This window comes from Cetorhinus maximus, chromosome 12, assembly GCF_964194155.1.
Source record: "Cetorhinus maximus chromosome 12, sCetMax3.hap1.1, whole genome shotgun sequence".
NCBI classification, from domain to species: Eukaryota; Metazoa; Chordata; class Chondrichthyes; order Lamniformes; family Cetorhinidae; genus Cetorhinus; species Cetorhinus maximus.
In genome coordinates this window covers 8,211,326-8,237,629 of record NC_135890.1, presented here as the reverse complement: position 1 = coordinate 8,237,629, position 26,304 = coordinate 8,211,326, and the positions used below count along the sequence as shown (strand labels likewise).

The 26,304-nt window shown below is 39.4% G+C and overlaps 1 protein-coding gene across 3 annotated transcripts in view; it reads left to right on the top strand.

Annotated features, from left to right (window-relative positions):
* The window catches only part of sfmbt2 (Scm like with four mbt domains 2), a 197,387-nt gene that overhangs the window by 91,107 nt on the left and 79,976 nt on the right, over positions 1 to 26,304 (top strand). For all 3 annotated transcript variants that reach the window (XM_078552971.1, XM_078552973.1, XM_078552972.1), the window contains 4 exons: positions 14,482 to 14,583; positions 15,084 to 15,231; positions 17,873 to 17,955; positions 25,801 to 25,927. In XM_078552971.1, coding sequence (XP_078409097.1) covers positions 14,482 to 14,583; positions 15,084 to 15,231; positions 17,873 to 17,955; positions 25,801 to 25,927 — 460 coding nt within the window. The remainder of the gene's footprint in view (positions 1 to 14,481; positions 14,584 to 15,083; positions 15,232 to 17,872; positions 17,956 to 25,800; positions 25,928 to 26,304) is intronic.

Here is a 26,304-nt window from a genome sequence, read left to right as displayed (position 1 = left end):
GCCCTTTCAGTTTGGCATTCTGCCAGTTTTGGTTTCATTTTGTTCTTGCTGTAATTGCATGTGGGATGCTGGAAAAATGTTAACAATGATGCTGGAAAACCCATTATTGACAAACAATTGCTACAGATGTGAGCTGCAAAAGATGAATACTATTTTATTTATCGATTTGCAGTAACCACATTGTGCTGTCTTTGGATGTTTTTATATAAGCACTATGAATCCTTTTATAGCCAATAGTTGTCCCAGCTCTATTCTAATTATATTTAGTTAGTCATTTAAAGCTGTTTACAGTTACCACTTGTATTAACTTTGTTATCTTGCATCATCTTAAGACTTCTGCACAAAGCAACATTTTATTAATCTCCTTTCTATTATTTTGAGTAATGGTTCAGTTTGTCTTAACACTTCAGAAAGTGCAAATGCTTTGTGAGAAATCTATCAATTAAACATTTATAATTAAAACAGGTGATGAAAAATATTAAATTACCATATCTATTTTGACAGTTTGTACTCCAACTTCTGAGGAGAAATGTAGAATTGTTTAATGAAAAATTCAGTGCAGACTTTAGTGCAAGTTTAAATGAAGTACATACAGGCCACTGATTGTAAACAATTAATGCCAGAGAAAATTCTATGGTACTTCAAGCCTTTTTAAGGCCCTTCTTAGATGTAAACTCTATTTCAATCAAAACCTAAATCCTAAATAAGTGTATTATACCCATGCATTTTTCACCCTGTCAGTAAATCTACTGTATTTTGAGACAGTTTATTGCAAAATCAAACCTCATTTTTTGATGCACGCTCAATTTAGTTTAAATTGCAGATCAACTGTAGGGAAATTGAACTATTCAGTTACGTTTCTATTTACTTTTTATTGTTGATTTTTCATTATAAGGGTGAGAAACAGAAAACATTTAACAACTGACACCCTTTCCAATCTCTGCATGAAGTTGATGAAGAAGTATTAGCATATAGTATATGCAAGCAAAGCTAATTGAGTGTGAGAAGATATGCTCAACAATTTAATAATCGCACAGAAAAAGAGAAACAACAACTTTAGGTTTAGCCATATATCAAATAGGTAAGAAAATTCATATAGTCATCCTTTTAGTTCCATCTTTAAGCTAGAATAGAAACACTGGTATTGAATCAGATAAACAAAACCTGCCTTAGGTGTCTGAGAGTGGTTATATTCCTGTGCATTTCTGATTAATATTGCACAGAAGGACACTGAGGAAAGTGAGAGTGGAAATTGGAGAGGCACTGGCTATAATTTTCCAATCTACTTTAGGCTCAGGAGTGATGCCAGATGTCACAACTCACTGGGGATAGCGCGCTGTAATATCAAACCCCGCCATTCCCTGAGCCACGACAAATGTGAAAAATTTGACCAAACCCACCAGATTGCCTCAATTCTATCTAACTGTATAATTTAGGTTAACAGAATACGAGCACCAGGTTTGTAAACTTAAGTAAATAACTGTTTGTTGAACAAACTGTCGTTAACCAGTGGCAACAAAAGGAAATATGAACTGCTGATTTCTTACACTATAACTAAAACTCGACCCACTTCTTAAATCTCTATATGCGCACACATACAAGACACATAAGACACAGAAAAACATGGATTTTAAAGGTGAGATAAAACAGCTCAATAGCACCAATTCCAGAGTACAGGATTCAATGGGTTGATTTTAAGCGATGTCTTCCAAATTCCTTTCAGTTCTTGTTGATGACATGAGGTGTTCTTCTAGTCCTTTTGATATTTATTTCACTGGTTGAACACTTGCCTTTCAATATCTAACAGTGATTTTCCCTTTTGCCTCTTGACAGGGGTCTTTAGAGAGAGAACAGATTATAGAGATATGAGAAGAAAAGCCATCTAACTCTTATTGTGGAATTACTGGAACCTTCCACATAGGAGAAAGAGGTTTTAGGTCTTGTTCCGTCCAGGCTAGGAGCTATTCAGCTACACTGCTTCTCACACACAACCTAGTCACCTGGTCAGGAGCCAATTAAAACATTGTTGCTAGGCAGCTCCCTTGGTCCAGGACTCCTTTCCAGCATCATCCTGTCTTTCATGGCACACTCTGTTTCAGGACTGCAACATTGTATATATCTCTCATCCTGTTCTAGTGGACACATCTTTCAACCTGCAGCCATTGTAATTCCAATCCGCAGTCCAACAGAAAATAAAAAGATATGTCCTTTACAACAGTCCTACAGAAATAAAAGATATGCTCCTTAAACAGAGGACTGGGGAATTGCAAATGTAATTCCCTTGTTCAAAAAATGGTGTAAAAAAAAATAAGCCCAACCACTACAGGCCAGTCAGTTTAATGTTGGTAAAGGGGAAGCTTTTAGAAATGATAATTTGGGACAAAATTAATAGTCACTTGGGCAAATGGGTTAATTTGGGAAGCCAGCACTGATTTGTTAAGGACAAATCATGTTTAACTAACTTGCTTGAGGTTTTTGATGGAGTAACAGAGGGTTGATGAGGGTAATGTTGTTGTTGTGGTGTACATGGACTTCCAAAAGGCATTTGATAAGGTCCTGCACAACAGACTTGAGCAGAGTTGGAGCTCATGGAATGAAAAGGACAGTAGCAACATGGATATGAAATTTGCTGAGTTACAGAACAGAGAATGGTGAATGATTGTTTGTTTTTTTTTGCACTGGAGGAAGGTTTATGGTGGATTTTCCCAGGGATCCTTGTTGGGAACCTTGCTCTTCCTGAAATATATTGATGACCTAGACCTTGGTGTACAGGGCACAATTTCAAAATTTGCAGATGATACAAAATCTGGAAGTATTGTGAACCATGAAGAGGATAGCGTGAAGTTCAAAAGGAAATAGGTTGGTGGAATGGGCAGAAAAGTGGCAGATGAAATTTAACGCAGAGAAGTGAGAGTGATTCCTTTTAGTAAGAAGAACACGGAGAATGTAAAATAAAGGATACAATTCTAGAGGGGGTGCTGGAGTAGAAGGACCACTATATATATATATGTGCATAAATAATTAAAGGTGACAGGACAGGACAAAGTTGAGAGAGCAGTTAATAAAGCATACGGCATCTAGGTGGCTTCCAAGAAAGGGTGCTGGGCTGCTTTGTATTTTTCCATATCAAAGAGATCATAGATTACTTGCTCTGGTATATTATCTTGTTTATTGTTAAATTCACCTACCTGCAATTCCAGCTCATGTGAAGACCAGGTCTCTTGAACATTGGAATGCAGCTTTCTTAGGACCTGGAACTTGCCCTCTCTGCAGAAACCATGGCTGGGTATAGCAGCTGAAGCTTCTCAATCTATTTCCTTCTCTAACCTGCCTTGGTGCACTCTGACAAGAAACCAGAAGGAGTAAAAGAATATAATAGAATCGTATTAATCTGAACCTGGAAAGAGTCACAGTCTCCAGAAGACCCAACTGTACCTGCCCTGAATCTAGTGCAGCAAAGAATTCCTGGATGTACTCTTCACAAGTAGATCCAGACCCTGCTCAGAAAATAATATTTGGCAGATTGGGTCTTTATTTTTTAACAAACAATTGACAAATTTCATCCACTTAGCAAGATCTGCACAGATATCTCAAAATCAGATATCTCCAGGAGCTAGCAACACTTGATTCCAGCAAGCTCAACTCCAAAGAAACATAGATATAATTCCACTATGGGCAATGTGTCCACCACACTAAAAACTTCACAGAAAAAGAAGAAACTGTCACTGAAGCCACCAAATAAGTGGAGAGTGGAGAAAATTTTGGGACCAAGCTTTCACTATTATTCCTTGCAGGAAAATGCATGAGGGGCATCCTAAACTCCAATCCCTGCATATGCCATCCTCCTTGCCGTATGAATGAAGTCAGGCACACATGGTCCTACCCTGTGTCTAACTCTGAGCAGCGACTTGGGATGCTGCAAAAGATATATTTTATGTTTTCTTTGTTAGAACACGTTAAAGAAGCTAAAACCGTCACTTCTAGAGATATTCTGAGAGTAAAATGTGGCTGGATGATGCCATGGTGCAATTTCACTGTCTGGGTGGATGTAGGAGTTCGAGGGCAATCTTTTTTATAAGGTTTATGTGAAGGATTTCCGAGTTCATGCATTCCGAATCTTAAGAATTAACCATACTAAAGAAGCAATTGTTCCAATTAATAACTAGTGTCAAAATTGATTTGTGGCAACATGACTAACGAACAAGCAAAACTTTCTAGTGTTCAGTTGAGGCCAGCGTGAGCCGAATGTGAATTGCGGTGCTATACATCGTGTATGTTTGATGACCAGAAGTATATTTGTCATTTGAAGGCCATTTCTAAAGGACTGTATAAAACGGCCAAGTGTTACTGCAGAAAAATAAATTTTAAGATAAACATCACTTACATCTTAAATATGTAAAGAACCAATTATGAAGGTATCATTAGAAAAATGCAGGGAATTTTATACCCCATCAGTGGGGGGAGGGAGGGGCGGGGTAGATCATCAGGTTCGCGAAACTTGACCCTTGCTTACTGCACACATATTCACGTATTTCCAATTTTAATTATGGCTGATATTGGAGTGTCTGAATAACCTGCTCTGGAGAGGTGAGTCCATAATTATAATTAAGCGAGGCTTTGTTCTTGATCTTTGGCAGTGATTTCAAATTACTGCCACCTACATGGATTCCGAGGGTTTGAGCAACTAAAAGGAGGAATAAGATTGTATGGTAATGTATGTCATGATTGAGAAAACTGATATTGTAAAAGGCTTCACCCACAATAAAGGGTTTAGAAATACATCAATTGTCATAATCTAACAGGCAAAAGATTAATTAATGTGTCAACAGTGGACGGAAATCAGTGGTTTGAATGAGGCAGTTGGAAGTCTTCAAATCATGTCAGTTCTGGGATACAATTAATTAAAAGCCTTTTTCTATCCTTCAGAGTAGCCCATTTCTTACATATCTTGTACATTGATTGTGATCTTAAAACGTAGGTACTTACAGATATCGAATAGGCAACAGCATTGGCTTTTCTGTGTGTCTTTTCAGTGCCACTCATATTTGCTAAGACATGCATAAGTCTTAAAAAAAAAAAATAGCCTTAGCATTTTGGAAAATACCATAATGTAGATAAGGTACAACACTTCTGTAAATAACTGTTTTCTAGTCCTGAAGGACAGTTTCAGTCTTTGGAAAACCATAATTGGGATTGATGGTGAAATTTGCATTTAAATATTGAATGTTCTTTCGATATGAGAGCCTTCATTCTGTAATTTATCATGTGCTGGGTGATTTTGAATGCCAAATGATATGCAGTTGATTTAGAAAAATGTTACAGAATTATGGAAAAAGTTTTTTGTTTAGAAATGAACTAAAAGCACCCAAAGTTTAATGCAAATCATTTTGAAGATACTACAGTCCTGAAAGCTGATTTTTTTCTTTATTTATTGGCATAGCATTGGTTTTGCATGTATACAATATTTCAAAACTGTGAACTGAAGAAATGAAATTCACTTTTTCTTGCATCACTACGTCAACATTAATTTGCTGTTTATCTTCATTCAGTCAAATGTGCAAAATGTTGAAATAAATTCATTTTACATATTGTAGAAATATTACAATATAATAATCTGCGGTTGTACTGATCAGTTTGATATTTATTACTAGATGAAAGAGTAAGTGTTTTAATCTATTTCACTAAGGTTTTTTTGTTCTTGGAGTGTGGGTAATGTTGACAAGTTGTATTTATCCCTTTAATAGCCCTGACCTGGTGGTGGTGGTGGGCCTTCTCCGTAAACTGCTGCTAGCCTCATGATTTTGCTGTCATAATGGCATTAAATTAGAAACCCTAGGATGCTGAACTGTGGAGGAGTGGCCTATAAGCCCAAATCAAGATAGTTTGTGCCTTTTATTTCTTAGTGGTGGAGGTTGCAGAAGAGATGCTGTTAAAGTGACCTTGGTGAATTGCTGTTGTACATCCTCCAATTGTATATACTGAAGCCACATTACACAGGTGTTGAATAGGATGGGTATCGAATTGAGTGACAGGATACCTAATCAAGCAAATTTCTCTGTCATGGATTCTGTTGACCTGCTTGAATGTAGTGGTTACACCTATACAGTTGGGTAGTGGGTATTCCATTACTCACCTTATTTGAGCCTTGTAGATAGTGAAGAAATATGAGGATCTAGGAAGTGAGGCACTCAGAATATCCAGTATCTGCCCTGCCCTGTTTAAATGGCTGGTCAAGGTAAGCTTCTCTTCAATGATGGCCTCTAAGGTGTTGTTTGCAGAGGATTCAGCAGTGGTTCTTTAGAACCTTGGGGGAGATTGTCATTACCTGGAACTTATATGGTGCGGTTGTTACCAGCCATTATCAGTCCAAATGTGGATGTTACCACAGATCCTACTGCAGGTTGGCATGCACTGTTTCATTATCAGTAGAGCTTTAAATTGAAATGAGCACTGCAATCATAAGGGAACAGCCCTACTCAAATATTATGATACTTAAATTCATTGAAGCAGCTGAAGATGGTTGGGCAGAAGTTTCTTTCCTGAAGGTCTCATACAGTAATATTCTGGTTGTGCAATAACTTGACAGCCACAAATGTTATCCTTTGTGTCAGTAATGACACAAGGCACTGGATGATTTTTCCTTTTACCCCCATTGTGTTAGGGCTCCTTACTGCCATATCTGGGTTGAATGCTCTTGTGGTGTTGAGGGCAGGTGCTCTTCTCTCTTCCTGGATTTTAGCTCTTGCATTCATGCATAGATCAAAACTGTGAAGAGGTCTAGACTGTGGTTTTGCCCTGAACTGAGCAGTAGTAAGCAGTAAGTGAGTAGTTGTTGCTTGGTGATAGTATTGAATGCTCTTTTCACCACTTCACTGCTGATGGGGAGGAGACTGATAGGGTGGTGATTGACCAGATTAAATTTGTCCTTTTCCTTTTGTGGACAGGACACATCCGGGCAATCAGATCAGGTAGATGCTAATGTCATAACTGTACTGAAATCTTGGCTGGGGAAGCCGATAGCTCTGTTGTACAAGCCTTCAATATTACAGTTAGGGTGTTGAGGGAGCCCATAGAATTTGTCCTTGCATCAGTGGTTGTGCTTATTAAATCAATTGTAGCATCAAAATTCTAACCTCAAGTCTGAAAGTCTATTAGACACCTTTGAACATCTAACAGTGCTAAAATGATAACATCATTTAAAATCTTTAAATCTTTAAAATCTTCAAATTAATCAGCAGGGATAATTTTCCTGCTCCTCTTCGAAATAATGTCATGAGATCTTTTACATTCACCTTAGAGATCTGGTGTTTAATATCTCGTTTGAAAGACAGTCCTAAATGACATAGCTGCTAGACTGGGTCTGCAGCAGGTGGTGAAGGAACCAACAAGAGGGAAAAACACACTTGACCTCATCCTCACCAAACTGCCTGCTGCAGATGCATCTGTCCATGACAGCATCGGTAGGAGTGACCACCGCACAGCCATTGTGGAGACGAAGTCCTGCCTTCACATTGAGGATACCCTCCATCATGTGTGGCACTACCACGGTGCTAAATGGGATAAATTTCAAACAGATCCAGCAACTCAAGACTGGGCATCCATGAGGTGGTGTGGGCCGTTAGCAGCAGCAGAATTGTACTCGAACACAATATGTAACCTCATGGCCCGGCATATCCCCCACACTAGCATTACCATCAAGCCAGAGGATCAACCCTGGTTCAATGAAAAGTGCAGGAGGGCATGCCAGGAGCAGCACCAGGCATACCTAAAAATGAGGAGTCAACCTGGTGGAGCTACAACACAGGACTACTTGCGTGCTAAACAGAATAAGCAGCAAGTGATAGACAGGGCTAAGCGATCCCACAACCAACAGACCAGATCTAAGCTGTGCAGTCCTGTCACATCCAGCAGTGAATGGTGGTGGACAATTAAACAACTCACTGGAGGAGGAGGCTCCACAAATATCCCCGTCCTCAATGATGGAGGAGCCCAGCACATCAGTGCAAAAGATAAGGCTGAAGCATTTGCTACAATCTTCAGCTAAAAGTGCCAAATGGATGATCCATCTTGGCCTCCTCCAGAGGTCCCCAGCATCACAGGTGCCAGTCTTCAGCCAATTCGATTCACTCCACGTGATGTCAAGAAACGGCTGAATGCACTGGATACTGCAAAGGCTATGGGCCCTGACAATATTCCGGCAATAGTACTGCAGACTTGTGCTCCAGAACTTGCCGTACCCCTAGCCAAGCTGTTCCAGTATAACTACAAGCACTGGCATATACCTGGCTATTTGGAAAATTGCCCAGATATGTCCTGTACACAAAAAGCAGGACAAATCCAACCCAGCCAATCACCACCCCATCAGTCTATTCCCCATCAATAAAGTAATGGAAGGGGTCATCAACAGTGCTATTAAGTGGCACTTGCTTAGCAATAACCTGCTCACTGATGCTCAGATTGGGTTCTGCCAGAGCCACTAATCTCCTGACCTCATTACAGCCTTGGTTCAAACATGGACAAAAGAGCTGAACTCCTGAGGTGAGAGTGACTGCCCTTGACATCAAGGCCGCATTTGTCTGAGTATGGCATCAAGTAGCCCTAGCAAAACTGGAGTCAATGGGAATTAGGGGGAAAACTCTCCACTGGTTGGAATCATACCTAGCACAAAGGTTGTGGTTGTTGGAGGTCAATCATCTCAGCTCCAGGACATCACAGCAGGAGTTCCTCAGGGTAGTGTCCAAGGCCCAACCATCTTCAGCTGCTTCATCAATGACCTTCTTTCCATCATAAGGTCAGAAGTGGGGATGTTCGCTGATGATTGCACGATGTTCAGCACCATTCGCGACTCCTCAGATACTGAAGCAGTCCACGTCCAAATGCAGCAAGACCTAGACAATACCCAGACTTGGGCTGACAAGTGGGAAGTAACATTCGCACCACACAAGTGTCAGACAATAACCATTTCCAACAAGAGAGAATCCAACCATTGCCCCTTGATGTTCAATGGCATTACCATCACTGAATTCCCCACTACCAACATCCTGGGGGTTACCATTGACCAGAAACTGAACTGGACTAGCCATATAAATACTGTGGCAATAAGAGCAGGTCAGAGGCTAGGAATTGTGCAATGAGTAAGCCACCTCCTGACTCCCCAAAGCCTGTCCACCATCTACAAGGCATAAGTCAGGAGTGCAATAGGAGACTCCCCACTTGCCTGGATGAGTGCAGCTCCCACAACACTCAAGAAGCTTGACGCCATCCAGGACAAAGCAGCCTGCTTGATTGGCACCACATCTACAAACATTCACTCCCTCCACCACTGACACACAGTAGCAGCAGTGTGTACCATCTACAGGATGCACTGCAGGAGTTCACCAAGGCTCCTTTGACAGCACCTTCCAAACCCATGACCAATAGCATTTAGAAGGACAAGGGCAGCAGGTAAATGGAAACACCACCACCTGGAAGTTCCTCTCCAAGCCGCTCACCATCCTGACTTGGAAATATATTGCCGTTCCTTCACTGTCGCTGGGTCAAAATCCTGGAACTCCTTTCTTAAAAGCACTGTGGGTGTACCTACACCGCATGGACTGCAGCGGTTCAAGAAGGCAGCTCACCACCACCTTCTCAAGGGCAATTAGAGATGGGCAATAAATGCTAGTCCAGCCAGCGAAGCCCACATCCCGTGAATGAAATTTTAAAAATTATACTGTTATTTCATAATAGCTAATAGTAGAGGTTCCTTAGTTAAAAGAAAGATTTGCATTTATATAGCATCTTTCGAAACTACCTGTTGTTCCAAAGCACTTTACAGCCAATGCAGTACATTTGAAATGTAGTTACTGTTGTAATGTAGGAAAGGAGCTGCCAATTTATGCATAGCAAGCTCCCACAAACAGCAATGTAATAATAACCAGATAATCTTTTTTGCGATGTTGTTTGAGTGATAAATATTGGCCAGGGCACCGGGGATAATTTTCCTGCTGCTCTTCGAAATAGTGTCTTGGGATCTTTCACATTCTCATTAGAGATCTGTTGTTTAATATCTCGTTTGAAAGACAGTCCTGCACTCCCACAGCACTGCACTGGAGTGTCGGTCTAGATTTTTGTGCTGCGGTCTTGGAGTGGAACTTGAAGCCATAACCTTTTGACTCTGTTGAGTGTGTTACCACCGAGCCAGGCCACATCTAATAAATGGTAATTTTCCTCTGTCCTGAAGTTTGAGTGTAATAGCATTAGCTATATTAAAATAAAAAAATTAAGAGCTTAAATAAATCTATTGCTAACAGAAGTCCTGGGAGTCAGTTCAGTCTGGAACCTGTGTTTGACAGCCTTGTGAAAATTAAACTAAGATCCTGAAACATATATTTTTAATGCTGGTGCCTAAATCATATTTGTGCTTTGATATGTAACCATTAGTGTGTTACTTACAATTTAGCTATTTTGCTTGAATTTTGGTAACTATACACAGGTTATATACACTATTATTCTTGGACTGATTGAAGGTAACAAATATAGGGCAGGCGATCCTGTTGACTTCATCAAAAATAACCATTGCGAAAGGCTGAGCCAACACAGTGAAGAAAGTCTATGGTGTGGAAAGTACTATGTTATTTAAGCTAATTTTATATAATGTCCTATAATAAAAGCTCTTAGTTCTGAAAATACAGCAGTGCTACTATCACTTGACCCATTCATCTAAAATTCCTTTCTTCATTATATGTGCTAATTCACTTAAAATCTCAGATCAGCTGATCTTGCCAACATAAGCTTGTTGCGTTAAAGAACTTTTAATGGGAACAGCTTCACATAGCCAGATCATGTTAATGCTAGAACTCACCTTGCAGCTCATAAACTGGCATTTCAGGGTTTGCATGAGAGGAAAATGATTAGTGAATGTGGGAGTATGTGTAATTTTACCAGTAACATTAAAAGTAGTGCCTAAAATGTTGATTTTCATTTTATCAAACAAAGCACTCTGCATATCCATGTTAAATAAATTCTTCTTTCTACTATTTCAACATTTAGTGAATAGAGAAATGTTGTACAAGTACATTGTGTTCAAATGATAGTTTGTACATAATTCTCATGCTTATAAATTAGAGGAATAGTGATAGCAGCAAACAGTATCTGACACCAGATAATGAGGTAAATGATGAAATTAAATGCAGTAGAGAGCAACAAATACAGTGCGATTATAAATCACTTTCAAATAAAAGAAACATATATTTGCACCTGGTATTTGTGTATATTTGGGTCTACTGTACAATTGAAAGCATTTGCATAATTAAACATGCTGAAGATTTTATATAGGACATGCACCTTCCTGTAACACTTTTTTTGGTCATATTTTCTGCATTAAATCCATTGCAAATTTAAGCCCATAAGTCAGAGTCAGAGAAAACAGCTTGTTTATATAATAATATAATTGTGAAAAATGTATTTTGCCTTCAATTCCCTGGAGGGCTTATTTCTGGAAGTTTGTAAAGAATATAAGCTAATTGAATTTTGGTATGTTTCAGTTAAATACCCTTGTTATCATCCTTGTTATTCAGTTCTAAATGTTTCAATTAATTCCAGCTGTGTTAATTCTAAAGTAAGTGTATGGTCAGTACATTTCACGCTTTCACTTGTCTTCAAGCCAAGAACATAGCAAGTAGCCTGGTGCTCTGTTGCACTGATGTTTGATGGCCATAAAGGGGTGTGCTTGGTCAGCTTTTGTTCCCCTGGGCTCTCAATGTTGCCTGACCCCAGTAATTCCCCCATCTTGGATCCTGTCAGACTTTGGACCCATTCCCTACTGATTCCAGATCCTGGTTGCATCTCATTGCAGGAGACCTCTGGATCACAGTCAAAATTGTTAGATCTTGGTTCTCCCCAAACTTTCTCAAATGCTGCTGGACTTTTGAATCCCACTGTTGAGTCTTCTTGGACCTTTACAACCAATTAACTTTATAGTTCTTTAAGACCCATTTTTCCTAAGGTTCCCAGATGCTGGACCCTTGTTTCTAACTTTCTGTTACACTCAGACTTGGAGACTCTCCCTGTTTCTTCCAGCTCCTGCATCTAACAGACCCTGCATTTCCTAGGTCTTCTATCCCAGTGCTTTCACATGGGCTTCCCTTTTCATTCTCTGATCTGAGGACACGCCTCTGCACTCCAGTGCTCTCAGATCCTGAGCACTCCCTGTCCTGAAACAACATAGAATCCTAACCAGTATTCCAAACAGCACCTTTCAAGATTTGCAACCTCTTATGATGATCACAAGTCACAAATGTTGACACATTTTGGTAGCTGCTCTAAAATTTGCAGACCCTGAGATCTGCCCTTACTGTCATACCTTGGGATGCTGTCACTACTGCCACACCTTACTTAAAATCTGCCCCCTCTATTATATTCCCAAGAATGATACTATGCATCAAGCCACATATTGCATCTCCTCCCCTGTGATACCAAAGGCTTGCTCTTCCCCATAGGCCAAAGTTTCCCAATACTGCTCCAAAATGACAACTGTGTCACTGCAGCTAATTCTCTACATACTTAATTCCAAACTGCTACATGTTTCTGCTATCTTCAGGTTGTCTGTGCTTTTATAAAAAGGAAAGGAGTAACAATTAAATGCAAAAAAGACATACTAATAATCAAGGTCACTTTTTTATGCTTTTCATGCAGAAAATGAACCATCATTGAATTTGATCTCCAAAGCATAACCAAAATTCAACCTATTGGTTAGGGGGCACAAATCGTTGTGCGTTACATGGCATAACACCATTCCTATTAATGTAAAGCAGTATATTCACCTTGATCATCATGAACAGTGCTACAAGTGATATGTTATGTAAAAATATAATGTCTTATATTTTGCATCTAGCCTAATGATAATGAATGCATAAATAAGAGCAGATGTGTGAGAAAGATTTTATGTAAGTAATCTGTCAGCGATTGACAGATTTATTGATGTAACTGGGATGGGCAAGGGTGGCAGATTTCTTTAATTATGTAAGTTAGCCTTGTGAGGGAGAATAAATTTATTTATGCACTTGTGTTTTTTAATTTCTAAACATGAGCATCACTGTAAATTTATATTCGTTTACATGTTGGAACAGGAATACAACTCCAGTTACTTGAAAACAAACTTTTATGATACCAGGATAGTAATTGTTTAGCGAAGTGTCTTGGATTACCTTGTATATTTCCCATGCACTATCTCAGTGCAAGAGAGCACGGAAAGCTGAAGCATTCTTATATTTGAGCTATCAGCAACAGATAGCGAGATTTGTAAAATAATACTTTGCGAATCAGCCCATTAGTGTTGCACTAATGACAATGCTTGTAGGATATATTAAAGCTGTCTGTGCTGCTGGAATGAAAATAATTTACTCTAGTTCCTTGCTCTCTTTTATGGATTTCATGGTTTGTAGGTTCTTCACACTTCTGCATTGCCTGCTATTCAATTTGGACTACTTAGGCTATGGCTGAAAATTCTAATATAGAAAAAATCTTGAGGCATTATCATGTGCACTATCTTGCTTAAGAAGCATCTAGAGTTTCCAGCTTTTCTGTTTTGGAAGAAACTGTTAAGAATTCCTTATGTTAATGTCTTAAGTCAACTTAATACTTAGTAATGCAAGAGAAAGTTTTCTGTGTAGCTAACATGGTAAATTTAATTACATTTACACTATTGGCAATGGATGTTGGGCTGCTTTTTCCAAAAATATAATTGATATTACTTTTCTCCAAATCTCCCAAATGTTTTGTAACCAGAAGTATCCTGCATTACTGAACAACAGTTGTAGCTTCATTTAAGAAGGTGTTCATATGTAAAGCCTACCTCTTTGACCAAGCTTTTGGTCACCTGTCATAATCTCCTCAATGTTTTATTGCCAAAATATGTTTGATATCTTGTGACGCTCCTTTGGGATGTTTTACTATGTTGAAAGTGATATATCAATGCAAGTTATTGTCGTATTTCACTGTTACCCTATATCTTCTTGAAGGACCAGTTCATAACAGTGAATTCCTTACTTCACGTGTAAACTGCAGCTGTCCTAGGAAGATCAGTCAAATAATTCCTAAATTCTGAACAATTTATCTATTTCTATAACTTTTTTGTCTTTTTTCTGTTTCTGGAACCTGTTTGAAATGAGAACAGGTTGTCTTACAATATTAAACTGGGGATCTGTTCCATTTCCCAGAAATTCATTCAGATTAGTCAGAGCTCGAACTAGTTTTTCGAACTCTCCAGTGGTCCTAGAAGAGTGGCTGAAATGCAGCTGTGAGCTACGGCTGGGGAAACCAGTTGACACTGCCTTTATTCCAATGAGACGAGAGGATGAATTTAAGATGGACCTTCCGTTTCAGCACACAAATCGAGCCTGCTAGCAGTTTTGCACCTGTTACCGGGCACTGTCAAACTCTTGTGTCTGTGCCATAGAAGATTCAGGTTTCATGGTCACTTATTTTCTTTTTTAAATGCAGGACCAGCCTGATCTGAGGGCGCATTGCTTCACAGCTGGCATGAAGTTGGAGGCAATAGATCCAAGGGAGCCCTTTTCCATCTGTCCTGCCACAGTAACCAAGGTGAGCATCAAAGACTCTGTAATCAGACAGATTAAACTAGCCTTTAGAGATGCACTCTAGAATGAAAATATTTGACATGTTGTAGTGTTGTTTTATAGTGATTTACTATTCAGATTTACTTATGATATCAGTCCCTATAACTTTCTTTGGAAAATTTTGATAATTGCTACAAAACATTAGCAGAACAGATGCCTCAATTCTGGAATAAACCATTTGGAATTATATTTTATTTTTAAAAGGAAACCTTTATTCCAGTTAGCTTTTTTTAAATGCACCTTAAACAGTAGAGTAAATAGTAATGTTCCCTTCAACTAACATCTATATCTGCATTAAAAGTACATTTTTAGTGGGTATCACTGAAACTATGTAAAAATATGTAATTGTAATTAGTGTGCATGAAAATTGAGTGCTTATTTCAGAATAATCAATAATTTTGAGCATGTTGTATGGATGTCAAATAAAACATTAAGATGCTATATGTGTTGTTCTTACTCTTACAGGTTTTTAACGATCAGTATTTTATGATCACAATTGACGACTTGAGGCCAGAGGCTAGTGAAAACTCTGTGCTTTGCCATGCTGATTCACCAGGAATCCTTCCTGTTCAGTGGTGCCTTAAAAATGGGGTCCATCTCACTCCACCCAAGGGTTTGTATCTCTTTGAAATGTAAAGAAAACAAAATGCAGTATTGTTGTATTAAACCATTCTTTTTTTCAAATTTAAAAATACAATTCAACAATATAATTTTGCATTTCAGTTTAAACTTTGTACCATTTCAACAATGTGAATGCTGGCTGTTGCATAGCAACAGTGGTGAAAGCAGAGCTAAAGAGCGCCTGTGGTAGTTTGATAACTCATGGGTTTATATCCTTCTTGAATCAGTTGCAATCCTTTATATAATGTGCTGATTTCAATTTTAACCTACATTTAAAAATCTTACAAACTAGAATATTATCCCTCTACAAAGTTGTTCAGATTTATCATGAAAACTACTTGCATTATGCATTATTCTGAACTCAAGGAGAGAGGCAAATGACACTCCCTGTACTGTGATTATTTGCTAGCAGGCCACCTAGGGTTCTTAGTTTGATATTTTTCTCAGTGCTGTAGGCATCCTACTTTGTGATCCTTGCAAGCACCTTGTTCTCAAGGAACTCATACTGGAAATTTGGACCTATCCTTTTACAACTATTTACATTGATGGTAGGGAAAATACACTTTTCCAGCCCCCGCCCCTCTAACTCCCCCACCCTCACCCCTCCCTTCACCCAGGCGAGTTCCTCCACGGCAGGGCCGGTGAGCCATTGAAATCTCCGTTCACATCAGCAGGAACAGAAGGGCTGGAAAATTCTGGCCTTAGTGTGTGGAGTTTCTGATAAGAGTCTACTCGCTAGAAGTGCAGATCCAGAATATCATCCCTTATATGCAAAACTGTAAACTTTCATAATGAAGTATGTGTATACTTTCCAAAACAAATTACTAATTTGTGTTCGAGGCATTGAGTTGTGATTTACAACTTGCAATAAACAAGCCTAGATAACCATGCAACTATAGAAAAGTTACAGCACAGAAAGAGGCCATTCAGCTCATCATGTCTGCGCTGGCCATAAAAAGAGAAAAAAGAAGCTGGCAGCTCAATTTGAATCCCACTTTCCAGCACCTAGTCTGTAGCCTTACAGGTTACAGTAATTCAGGTGCATGCCCAGGTACCTTTTAAATGAATTGTGCGTTTCAGTCTCAACCACCAATTTCGGCAATGATGCCCACCACTCTCTGGGTGAAAAAGTTTTTCCTCATGTCCCTTCTAATCCTTCTACCAATCACCTTAAATCTATGCCCCCTGGTAATTAACCCCTGAGCTAGGGGAAACAAGTCTTTCCTGTCTACTCTATCTAGGCCCTTCATAATTTTGCATACGTCAATTAGGTCACCCCTCAGCCTCCTCTGTTCTAAGGAAAACAACACTAGCCTATCCAATCTTTCTTCACAGCTACAATTTTCAAGCTCTGGCAACATTCGTATAAATCTCCTCTGTACTCTCTCCGGAGCAATTATGTTCTTCCTGTAATGTGGTGACCAGAACTATGCACACATTTCCAGATGTGGCCTAACCAGCATTTTATACAGTTCCATCATTACATCCCTGCTTTTGTATTCAATACCTCGTCCGATAAAGGAAGCATTCCATATGCTTTCTTTACCACCTTATCCACCTGTCCTGCCACCTTCAGGGATCTGTGAACATGCTCTCAAAGTTGTCTCACTTCATCATCCCCTCTCAATAGCTCAATAATCATAACTCATTTTTCATCATTTGCTCTGCGTATGTGAGTATGAAAATTTTGCATGGTGGATTTGCCATTCTGTCTATGCAATTCTTCTATGCTGACAAAGGATTATTTTATACCTGTGTAGTTTGTTTGCTTAATACCTTGCATCTGGTCACAATGAAAACAAAAAGTAATTTCTTAAGCACAACTTAATAACATAGTATAATTCTGGGTTGAGTGGTGGGTTCCTGACCGAAACCTACCTCCAACCTGCCCAACTTCCAGCTTCAACTGTGGTGGGGAAGTGGGCGAATGACCAACCCAGTCCAAGAAGGCAGGTTGGTACTTTAAATATAATAAGGAGAGTGTGAACCTCACTATTCAACTTTTCAAATGTAAATATGGGTGGCTGGGTTTCTCGAGCTTCTAAAACCCGGCAGTGACATCCAGATGAGGGCTTGGTAGATGCTGGAAGCCTCCTGGATCAAGTGTGCCTGTTTGAGTGATGCCTGTCAGTGGAACCACTGCTCTCCTCCCCCCACAACCTTCTCCATGAGGTCTCAGGTTTTGATTTCCCTGACCCGGGTCTCTGATCCACTCCCACCCTGCCCTCACCCCACCAAGGCCTCTGAATTTTCTGCCACCTTGGCAGGTTGGAGGCTGGTTTGGGTCAGGAATCTGATCTTTAAGACTTTAACCCACCACTTTACCCAAACCCATCAGTTTTTTCATGGGTAAAAGTCCCACCCAAAATTTTCAGAATTATACTAGTTATTAAATTGCGCTTGAGAAATTACTTATTTTAATCCCTGCCCCAGTGGATTTCACTGGGGATTAAATACAGCTGTGATACCTTCCATGGCAGTTGCACATTATTGCTCACTGCATCAAGAAAGGCCATGTTGAGGTATCAGAAAACTGCTGACATGTTAACATTTAATCAGCAACATCAGGGTAGGCTAGGAGTCGGAAAATATGCTTTTTTTTTTTGCTTATATTTTGTCTCGTAATATTGCAGGTTATCCTGGTTTAGACTTTGACTGGGCCGATTATCTTAAACAGTGTGGGGCAGAGGCACTTTCTCAGTACTGCTTCAGAAATGTAAGTTCTTTCAAAAACTATTATACTACTATGCAATAAAACTTTCACTTCAAGAAAATTTCACTGCTTCGGGCAAATGGTCATGGAAGGTTTACACAACTGGATTTCTGTAAATAATTCCAATAGTATGTTTCAGGTCATAAAACACATCAATCTTACCAAATTTCTTTGACTAAAGTAGCTATTATGAAAATATAATCTTAACAGGGATTTTTTGCTAAATTAGTGCAGAAATTGTTCCAGAGTTTTTTGAGTTAAATACAGAAACACCTTTTTAGCTTGCAAATATAGAAGCCCAGATTTTAACTACAGGTAGGGTGGTTAACAGTGTGAGTTTGAAACTCACCCACTCTATCAGAAAACTAGCCTGGAGTATTTTTTACCTAAGTCTCTGAAACAACAAGAAACCCACCCATTTTGCTGGCCCAACTTCTAGAAGGTCACCCAGAGACTTATTTAATGCAGGAATGAACCTCCTTGTAGCATAATGGAGTATTTAGACTAAGTTCCATCAAGGTTTAACTGTAACAGTCTGCATTGTCATGGAAGGAAGTGACATACACTCATGTGATCTGAGAGCTTAGCAGAATACATTTTGTCAGAAGCTAGTGTAGAGGGGTGTTCTCATAACTATGAATACGTTACAATAAAGTTAGTGTTTTGCATCCAGCAGTCTTCGAGAATTTATTGAAACCCCAACCCAACAACACAATAATATATAGTGGGCAGCAGTTTAAAAAAAAAAATGGTAATAGAAAAATCTCAACTTTTACTGGAGCACTTTGAAACAGTTGCAGACCTCAGTCAGGCTGAAGCATGGCCAAAATGGTACAAGAGATTTGCTCGATTTCGCACCACATCGGGTCTCGCAGCGAAGCCAGACTGTGAGTAGGTCAGTACGCTTTTGTATGCAATGGGCGACTGTGCAGACAACATCCTAGTTATCCTGGGGATTGATGAGGGTAAAGCCACATATGCTGAGGTTACTGATGCATTGGAGAAATATTTCAATCTCCAAGGACACCATCGTGAAATGTGCAAAGTTCAATAAATGTACCCAAAGACACGGGGAAAGCATTGACACGTTTATTAATGATTTTTAGCGATGAGCAGAAGACTGAGTAGAATGATCTGATAGATGAGCTAATTCATGACAGAATATTTGTTGGAATAGCAGATGATGCATTATCAGATAATTTGCAGTCCCGAGATGACTTGACATTGGCGAAGGCAATTCAATTAAGTAGACAAGCCGAGATCAGGAGGCAAAACTGTTTGATAATCAGAGGAGTAAGAAAAAGCCCAAAGTAACAGATGCAGTTGAATTTGTTGGACATGAAAGAAAGGGAAAGTAGAGAGAAGGAAATACGTGTGGCAAGAAAAGCAATTAATGGCAGCAGCACAGACTAGCTGTTGCTGGTGCAGCAGAGAAAGACATTGGCGCAGGAATTGTCCTACCAAAGACATGCAATGAAATTGGTATAAAATGATGGGGCATTTTCAGGCAGCATGACGCAGTAGAGAAACTGCTCAGAACACGCAAAAAGAAAAAGGAAACAGTCACAAAGTAGAAGATTCACGCGACATTGAGATACTCTTCTTAGGAGGGATTAAAGAATTAAGCAGAAATTATTGGAGTGCAGTGATCCTGGTAGGAGGTCACAAGACACTTTAAACTAGATACTGGAGAAGCAGTTTTGGTTTTTTCCAAATGCTAAACCATGGTTAAGCAAGAGAGCATTTCAACCATCCTGCAAAAAGCTACATGAACCAGCAGGGGCAAAGATGAAGGTTCTGGAGAACTAACAACTACTTTAAATCACAGAGAGAAAGTAATTACTGAAGTACTACATGTAATTCAAGATCAGAGTTGTTTGTTCTTAAGTAGAAAGGCATGTATGGAATTGAATCTAATTTGCAGAATAGAAGAAATAAAGAATGATGAAGGTCAATTGAGAGACTTCAGAGCAAAATTCGTGAAGATTTTTTTACAGGATTGGGAAAGCTGAGAACAATGTTTCTTATAACACTAAGCCCAGAAGTGAAACTAATATACTTATATACATCTAGAAAGATTCCACACCCATTACTTCCAAAGGTAAAGAACGAGATCGATTCAATGATAAGAGGAGTCATTTTGCCTGTAAAAGTGCCGATGAGTTGGTGCTTAGGGATTGTCCCAGTTCTGAAACCAAACGGTACAATAAGAATATATGTTGATCTCACAAAATTTAAATGAAGCTGTGGAAAGTGAAGTCCATCCAATGGTATCAATAGATGAGAGTTTAGCTAAATTAGAGCTCGATATACTGTAAATTGCGCACCCAACAGCAGATTCCGGCAACTACCACTAGAAGAGGAGTCCAAACTTCTTACGATGTTCATAACACCATTTGGAAGATTCTGCTTTAACAGTTTACCCTTTGAAATAACATCAGTACCAGAGATCTTTTAAAACGATGCTAAGTCCTTTAGAGGGTTTATATGGAGTTGTTTGCCGTTTGGACGACATGTTGATACATGGGTTCATTCAAGCTGAGTATGACATGAGAGTGAGAGCAGCACTGAGAAGACTACAAGAGGCCGGTTTGACACTCAACGGTAAGTGCAAGTTGAGTGCATCAAGAATAAAGGTTGATCCATTGAAGACCAGAGTCATGAAAGAATTTCAAACTCCAAGGGACATCATGGAGTTACAAGGGTTCAAGGCTATGGGCCAAGTGCTGGTCAATGGGATTAGGTAGGTAGGTCAGGTTTCTCACGTCTCGGTGCAGACACGATGGGCTGAAGGGCCTCTTCTGCACTGTGATTCTGAAACGGTGAATCAAGAGGCAAAATTTCTTAATAAAACTTAACCAAGCTCAATGAGTCACCATGTCAGTTGTTACGCCTAGACAGTGAATATTGCTGAAAAAAGAGATATGTCGTAGTTTAGTGCAAGACGAAATTCGACATTTTTTATTTCAGCAATACTCAAGTTCTGTACTACCAAATAACTATTTGTATACCTAAGACAATGAATGGTATTGGGAAGAAGCACATCAGAAATCATTCGAAAAATCCAAGGCGTGGTTGATGTCATCAGAGATATTAGCACATTACGACCTGGAATTACCAACAAAAATAGCAGCAAACACATCCTCTGCAGAATTGGGCGCAGTACTTTTTCAGGCACAAAGAGATGGAAAACGTAGACCAGCCTATTACGCATCATGGTCAGTAACAGATATCAGAGAAGAGATACGCAGTAATCGAAAAGGAAGCATTAGCAGCACCGTGGGCACGCGAGAAATTTGCTGACTACGTCTTAGGTCTTCACATTACAACAGAAGCAGGCAACAAACCTTTAGTCTCACTATTGAATTCAAAAGAGCTTGCAGCAATGTCATCAAGAGTTCAAAGGTTTAAATTAAGATTGAGGTTTTTTAATTCGGATGGTATCTGTTCAAGGGAAACAACAAAGCATAGCAGATGCATTACCACACACTGAAACAGAATTCAGAAAAATGCAATATTGAATTTGTGGATGAAGTCAAGGAGTTTTCTGTAATGACAGTCCATGCATTCCAGGAATTACACGAACATTAACTGAAATCAGAGAGGCTCAAATATCAGAAGCAGGATATAAGCAGATCAAAGAATTTTGCCTTAGAGGATGGCCAACATATATACCCCACAGTCCTACCTTGAGACCATGGGCAGGATTTTTAGGTAGGCATGCGGGCACGATCAGCAGGCCCGGGAGTGGCTGGGGAATGGCCCTTAACCGCGCTTTCAGGCTGGTTGACCAATTAATGGCCAGCCAGCGTGAAACGCGTGCTGAAATGCTCAGTGCTGCCGGGGTGCAGACAGGAGGAGAGCGGACGCTGACGTAAACATGAGCGGGTGCTGAATGAAAACTCCCTGAAGGCAGAGAGCTGCCTCAGGGAGCTGAAGACTTCAAAACAATTAAATAAAGATTTGAAAATCCAGAAAGAAATGTCCACGCATCAGAATCAGTCACCTGAACATATTCATGATGAAAATTCTGTCCAGACATTTTTTTTTTCATTTAATAACGGAAACCTCATCAGAAATCTCATCCCGCCTGTGGATGAGGTTTCATCAAAAATGCAAAGTCTGCCTGGCAGATAGATTCGCCTGTCTACCAAATATTAGGTGGGACAGACCACGGAAAATCGGGGACAATTGGAACTTTAACAACTTTAATTGTTGGCAGGCGAGTGTCTGCCAACTGAAATATCACACGAGCATGGGATGACATTGGGACACTCGCCCAATTGTCATCTTGCGAGATTTTGTGTCCAATCAGGTCAGGCACATGTCCGCACGCCAACCTAAAAATTCTGCCCTATATTTTGAGCAGAGAGCACATCTGACAGTGATTGACGATTTACTGGTACACGATGATAGAATAGTAACCCCAAGAGTATTGAGGCTTGAGATCTTACAACACCTACATCAAGATCATTTAGGTATTACCAAGTGCAGAACCAGAGCACGGTATTTTGTTTGGTGGCCAGGTGTCTTAAAGTCATTGGAAGAAATGATCCAGATGTATCACGTGTTCAATTCACAAACAGGAATCAAAAGAACCATTAATGTCGTCACATTTCCCTACAAACACAGTAAGAAGCGACAGAAAAGCTTTGATTGCAATTGAGCAACAGTGTGAGAAACAGAGACCAGAGAAGTCGCAATCATTGCAACTGGAAGAAGACACCGAAGCAGGTGATCCTGAATCATCCACTAGTTCGAATTCTATTCAACAGCATCCAGAAGACCGACATCAGAATGAGAATGCCTTATTCCTTATGGAGAAGAAGAGAACTAGGTATGGTAGACTCATGAAGGCACCACAATGCTTATTAATATAAGAGAACGCTGAGGAGAAAGGAGGGAAAAAGAAGAGAACATGGAGAGAGAAAGAAAAATATTAACCTAAAGAGAGCAAAAAGGGGCTACATTTCCTATAGGACCACAAAACACTCAAAGGTTCAGAATGACGAGGGGACTGAAACATTGGGTTTCTGGGAATGTCTGCAATATTACAATAAACAGATGTTTGGATGTGTTGCTGTATTTTTGGTGTGTCCGCTTTTATATCCCCTTCATTATTGGGGAATGAGTCTATCCTAGGGACTTGTGGGGAGTCGCAGCTAATTTCTTTGCATTAACAAGATTAAAGTATTTAATTCCTTGTAAATCTTAAATTAACTTAAAGAACTTTTTCTGCATGAAGGGAAATATTGAATTAATTTGGCATTATGGCATTTAAACCCAGCCAATAGAGAGCAATGAATAGATACACTGAGTGGAATTTTAACCGTAAAAATGGGTAGGGCTTGGGTTGGGCAGGATGTAAAAATTTTAAAATTCTTAAATCCAAACCAACCCACCTTAAACTTGCCCACTTCTGGGCCAGAATTTTACGTCCTGTGGGCAGGAGTGCGCCCGACCCGTCCGGCCGTGAAATAGCGCGAGATGACTTCGGGCGAGCACTCGCGCGATATCTCACTCGACGGGCACACGCAGCAGTAGGAAGCGCAGACACCGACAAGTAAGCGGGCAGTTAAGCCAGTTAAGGAGGCAATTGAAAGCGATTTTTCGTGGCCCGTCTACTTTTACAGTTGGCGGACGGGCCAATCGGCCAGGTGGCTTTTACATTTTTGCTCAAACCTCGATCCAGGGCGGGATGAAATCTCCGTGGGGAAATAAAATAAAAAGAGATATCTGGGGACTGTTATTTTATAAGGTTATGCTTTCAGGTGCTTGATTGTGCTGCATGGACATATTTTGCAGCATTTTTGTTGTTTTGTTTATTCTGTGGAGGTCTGCAGCACTCTGCCTTCAGGGAGCTCCTTGGAAGCGCTCATCAGCACCCGTGGTGACGTTGGCACCCGCCATCTCTCCCACTCCCCCGCACCGGCAGTGCTGACCCTTTCTCAGTGTGCGTTTCATGCTGGCTGGCTGTTAACTGACCAGTCAGGGGTTGATCGCGGTCGGGGGCCTGTTTCCTGTCTGCTCCAGGGCCTGCCGATCACACGTGCCCGACGAGCAAAAAGTTCAAGCCCTGGTTTTCCTGGTGTTAATGGATGGGGGTGAGTGGGATAGGGAACCAATCGCTTGCAGAAACAGAGATTCAGTTTACAAAGTTTTGGCTCGTTGGCAGTCAGGGTCGATCTGAAGTGTAAAGTGCTCTGAGACCACAGAACTCCAGTTTGGCATCACTCTCCGAGAGGTTGACATGAATATAAAAGTGTTTTTAGATGGTGAAATGTGATTTTCATTTGTTTGCACCTAAATAATTTGATGTGTACATTTCAGGTCGATTTTTTTTAATATATGGACCATTTTATGGTCTGAATTAATGTTTTAACATTTTCTCTGTAGCATTTATTTAAATATTTTCACCATTTGTTCAGCAGTTCCAAGACACTGCTTCATTCTGTTACAAAGATATCCATTTTAATTGCACATTTTTTTGATATAATGCAACACACTAAAGCAACTGCTACTATATCTGCAGTTTCCCGTAGGATATTCACCATTGTTGCTAGGTCATTTGATACTATTACATGCTAAGTAAGCACAGGCACACAATTTTTTGTTCTGATATTGATTATGTGTAGGTTGCCTTCAGGCACAACATAAACAAAGCCATTAAAGGGTATATGAATCATGCTAGATTAGCAGACAGCTTCTCTTGTGCACCATTAGAAGCTATTCAAAAAAAAAAGTGACCTACCTTAATGCATTTACCTAGATAATGAACAAGTTTGAAACATTTGTTTTGGGGAACAAAATGCGATCTTTGCGTTCATCTGTCTTAATTCATTTTTAGTATATCTGAAGTAGTCACAAACTAGTGGTAACAGCCTACAGTTATGTTTTGCACTTGCTTCCCTTGTAGTTTGAGTATGTTTGCTACATTGACAATCTTCCACTTTGGCACTTATTTTTCATTGCACATGCGCTAAAACCTATAAATGGCAATTTTCAAATTGTGGAAAAGTGATCTAAGCTGTGATTTTTCTGTGTTGATCTTTCTGACTGCCTTGACATAGGAGGAAATTTTATAACTCCTAGCTTAAATGTAGCAAACCAAGGAATGATCATGTACATTCTAAAACTGACCAATTAACCCATGATAATTGACTTTATTTTTTTAAACAGGTTGCCACATGTACAAATATTTTAGTTGTTAATTTTTTACATTGCATTTTGCAAATTAGGTTAACTTGGTTCTAACCAATTCATATCATATTTTAATTAGATTATTGTTATTATAATGAGAATATACCTAGAATGTTTCATAACTGTTTTAATACCCTCAGACTTTATATTAGAAGAGATTTTAACCTTTGCTAAAATAATCAAGTTGCATCATTTTAAGACTGAATATTGATGACATAGGCAATGTTTTTTGGTCTAGTGCAAACTTTGACTGCTAAATTAAATATCATTAAACTCTTCATTTATGATCTTTTTGTAAAATTACTTTAGTTTCCTTCTCAATTCTTTGATTAAAGAGCATTCTTAATTCAATCACATTTTGAATATTTTTTCAGAACCTGATTGCATTAAGAATTCACACTGCACCTAATTATAAGGCTCTGTTAGAAAGCTGTTGGATTTTGGTTCTGATGATTATCACATTGCATTTACACCATTTCAGAGCATTCAATATAACACAAAACCATGTTATAACATGCAGCATACTTGGCTGCAAAAGACTATGTAACAATGGGAGGGTTTGTTAGGAGTTATTTTTAAAATATATAACATTATTAGTACACAATTTCCTTATGTCGTGCTTTCTGCTTTTTTTCCACCCTATTTCAGACTTCACTCAATCGAGGCTTCACCAAAAATATGAAGTTGGAGGCTGTTAACCTCAGTAACCTGGCAGAAATATGCGTTGCTTCAATCACAAAAGTAAAAGGTCGATTAATGTGGCTTCAGCTTGAAGGTGAGATGAAAGAAAATAGAATTATTGGAAATAGTAATCCTTTGCCTTGTTAAAACTTTTGTAGCTCATGACAAGGCACTATATGGTATATGGAAGATTTTTTTAAAAATTCCTTCATGGGATGTGGGCACCGTTGGCTAGGTCAGCATTTATTGCCCATCCCTAACTGCCCTTGAACTGAGTGGCTTGCTAGGCCATTTCAGAGGGCATTTAAGAGTCAACCACATTGCTGCGGGTCTGGAGTTATGTAGGCCAGACCAAGTAAGGATGACAGGTTTCTTTTCCTAAAGGACATTAGGATTGCCATATTTTCATGGATGTCAGACGTTAAAACATTAAGTTTTAGTTCCAGACTCTTTAATCACTTAAATGACATA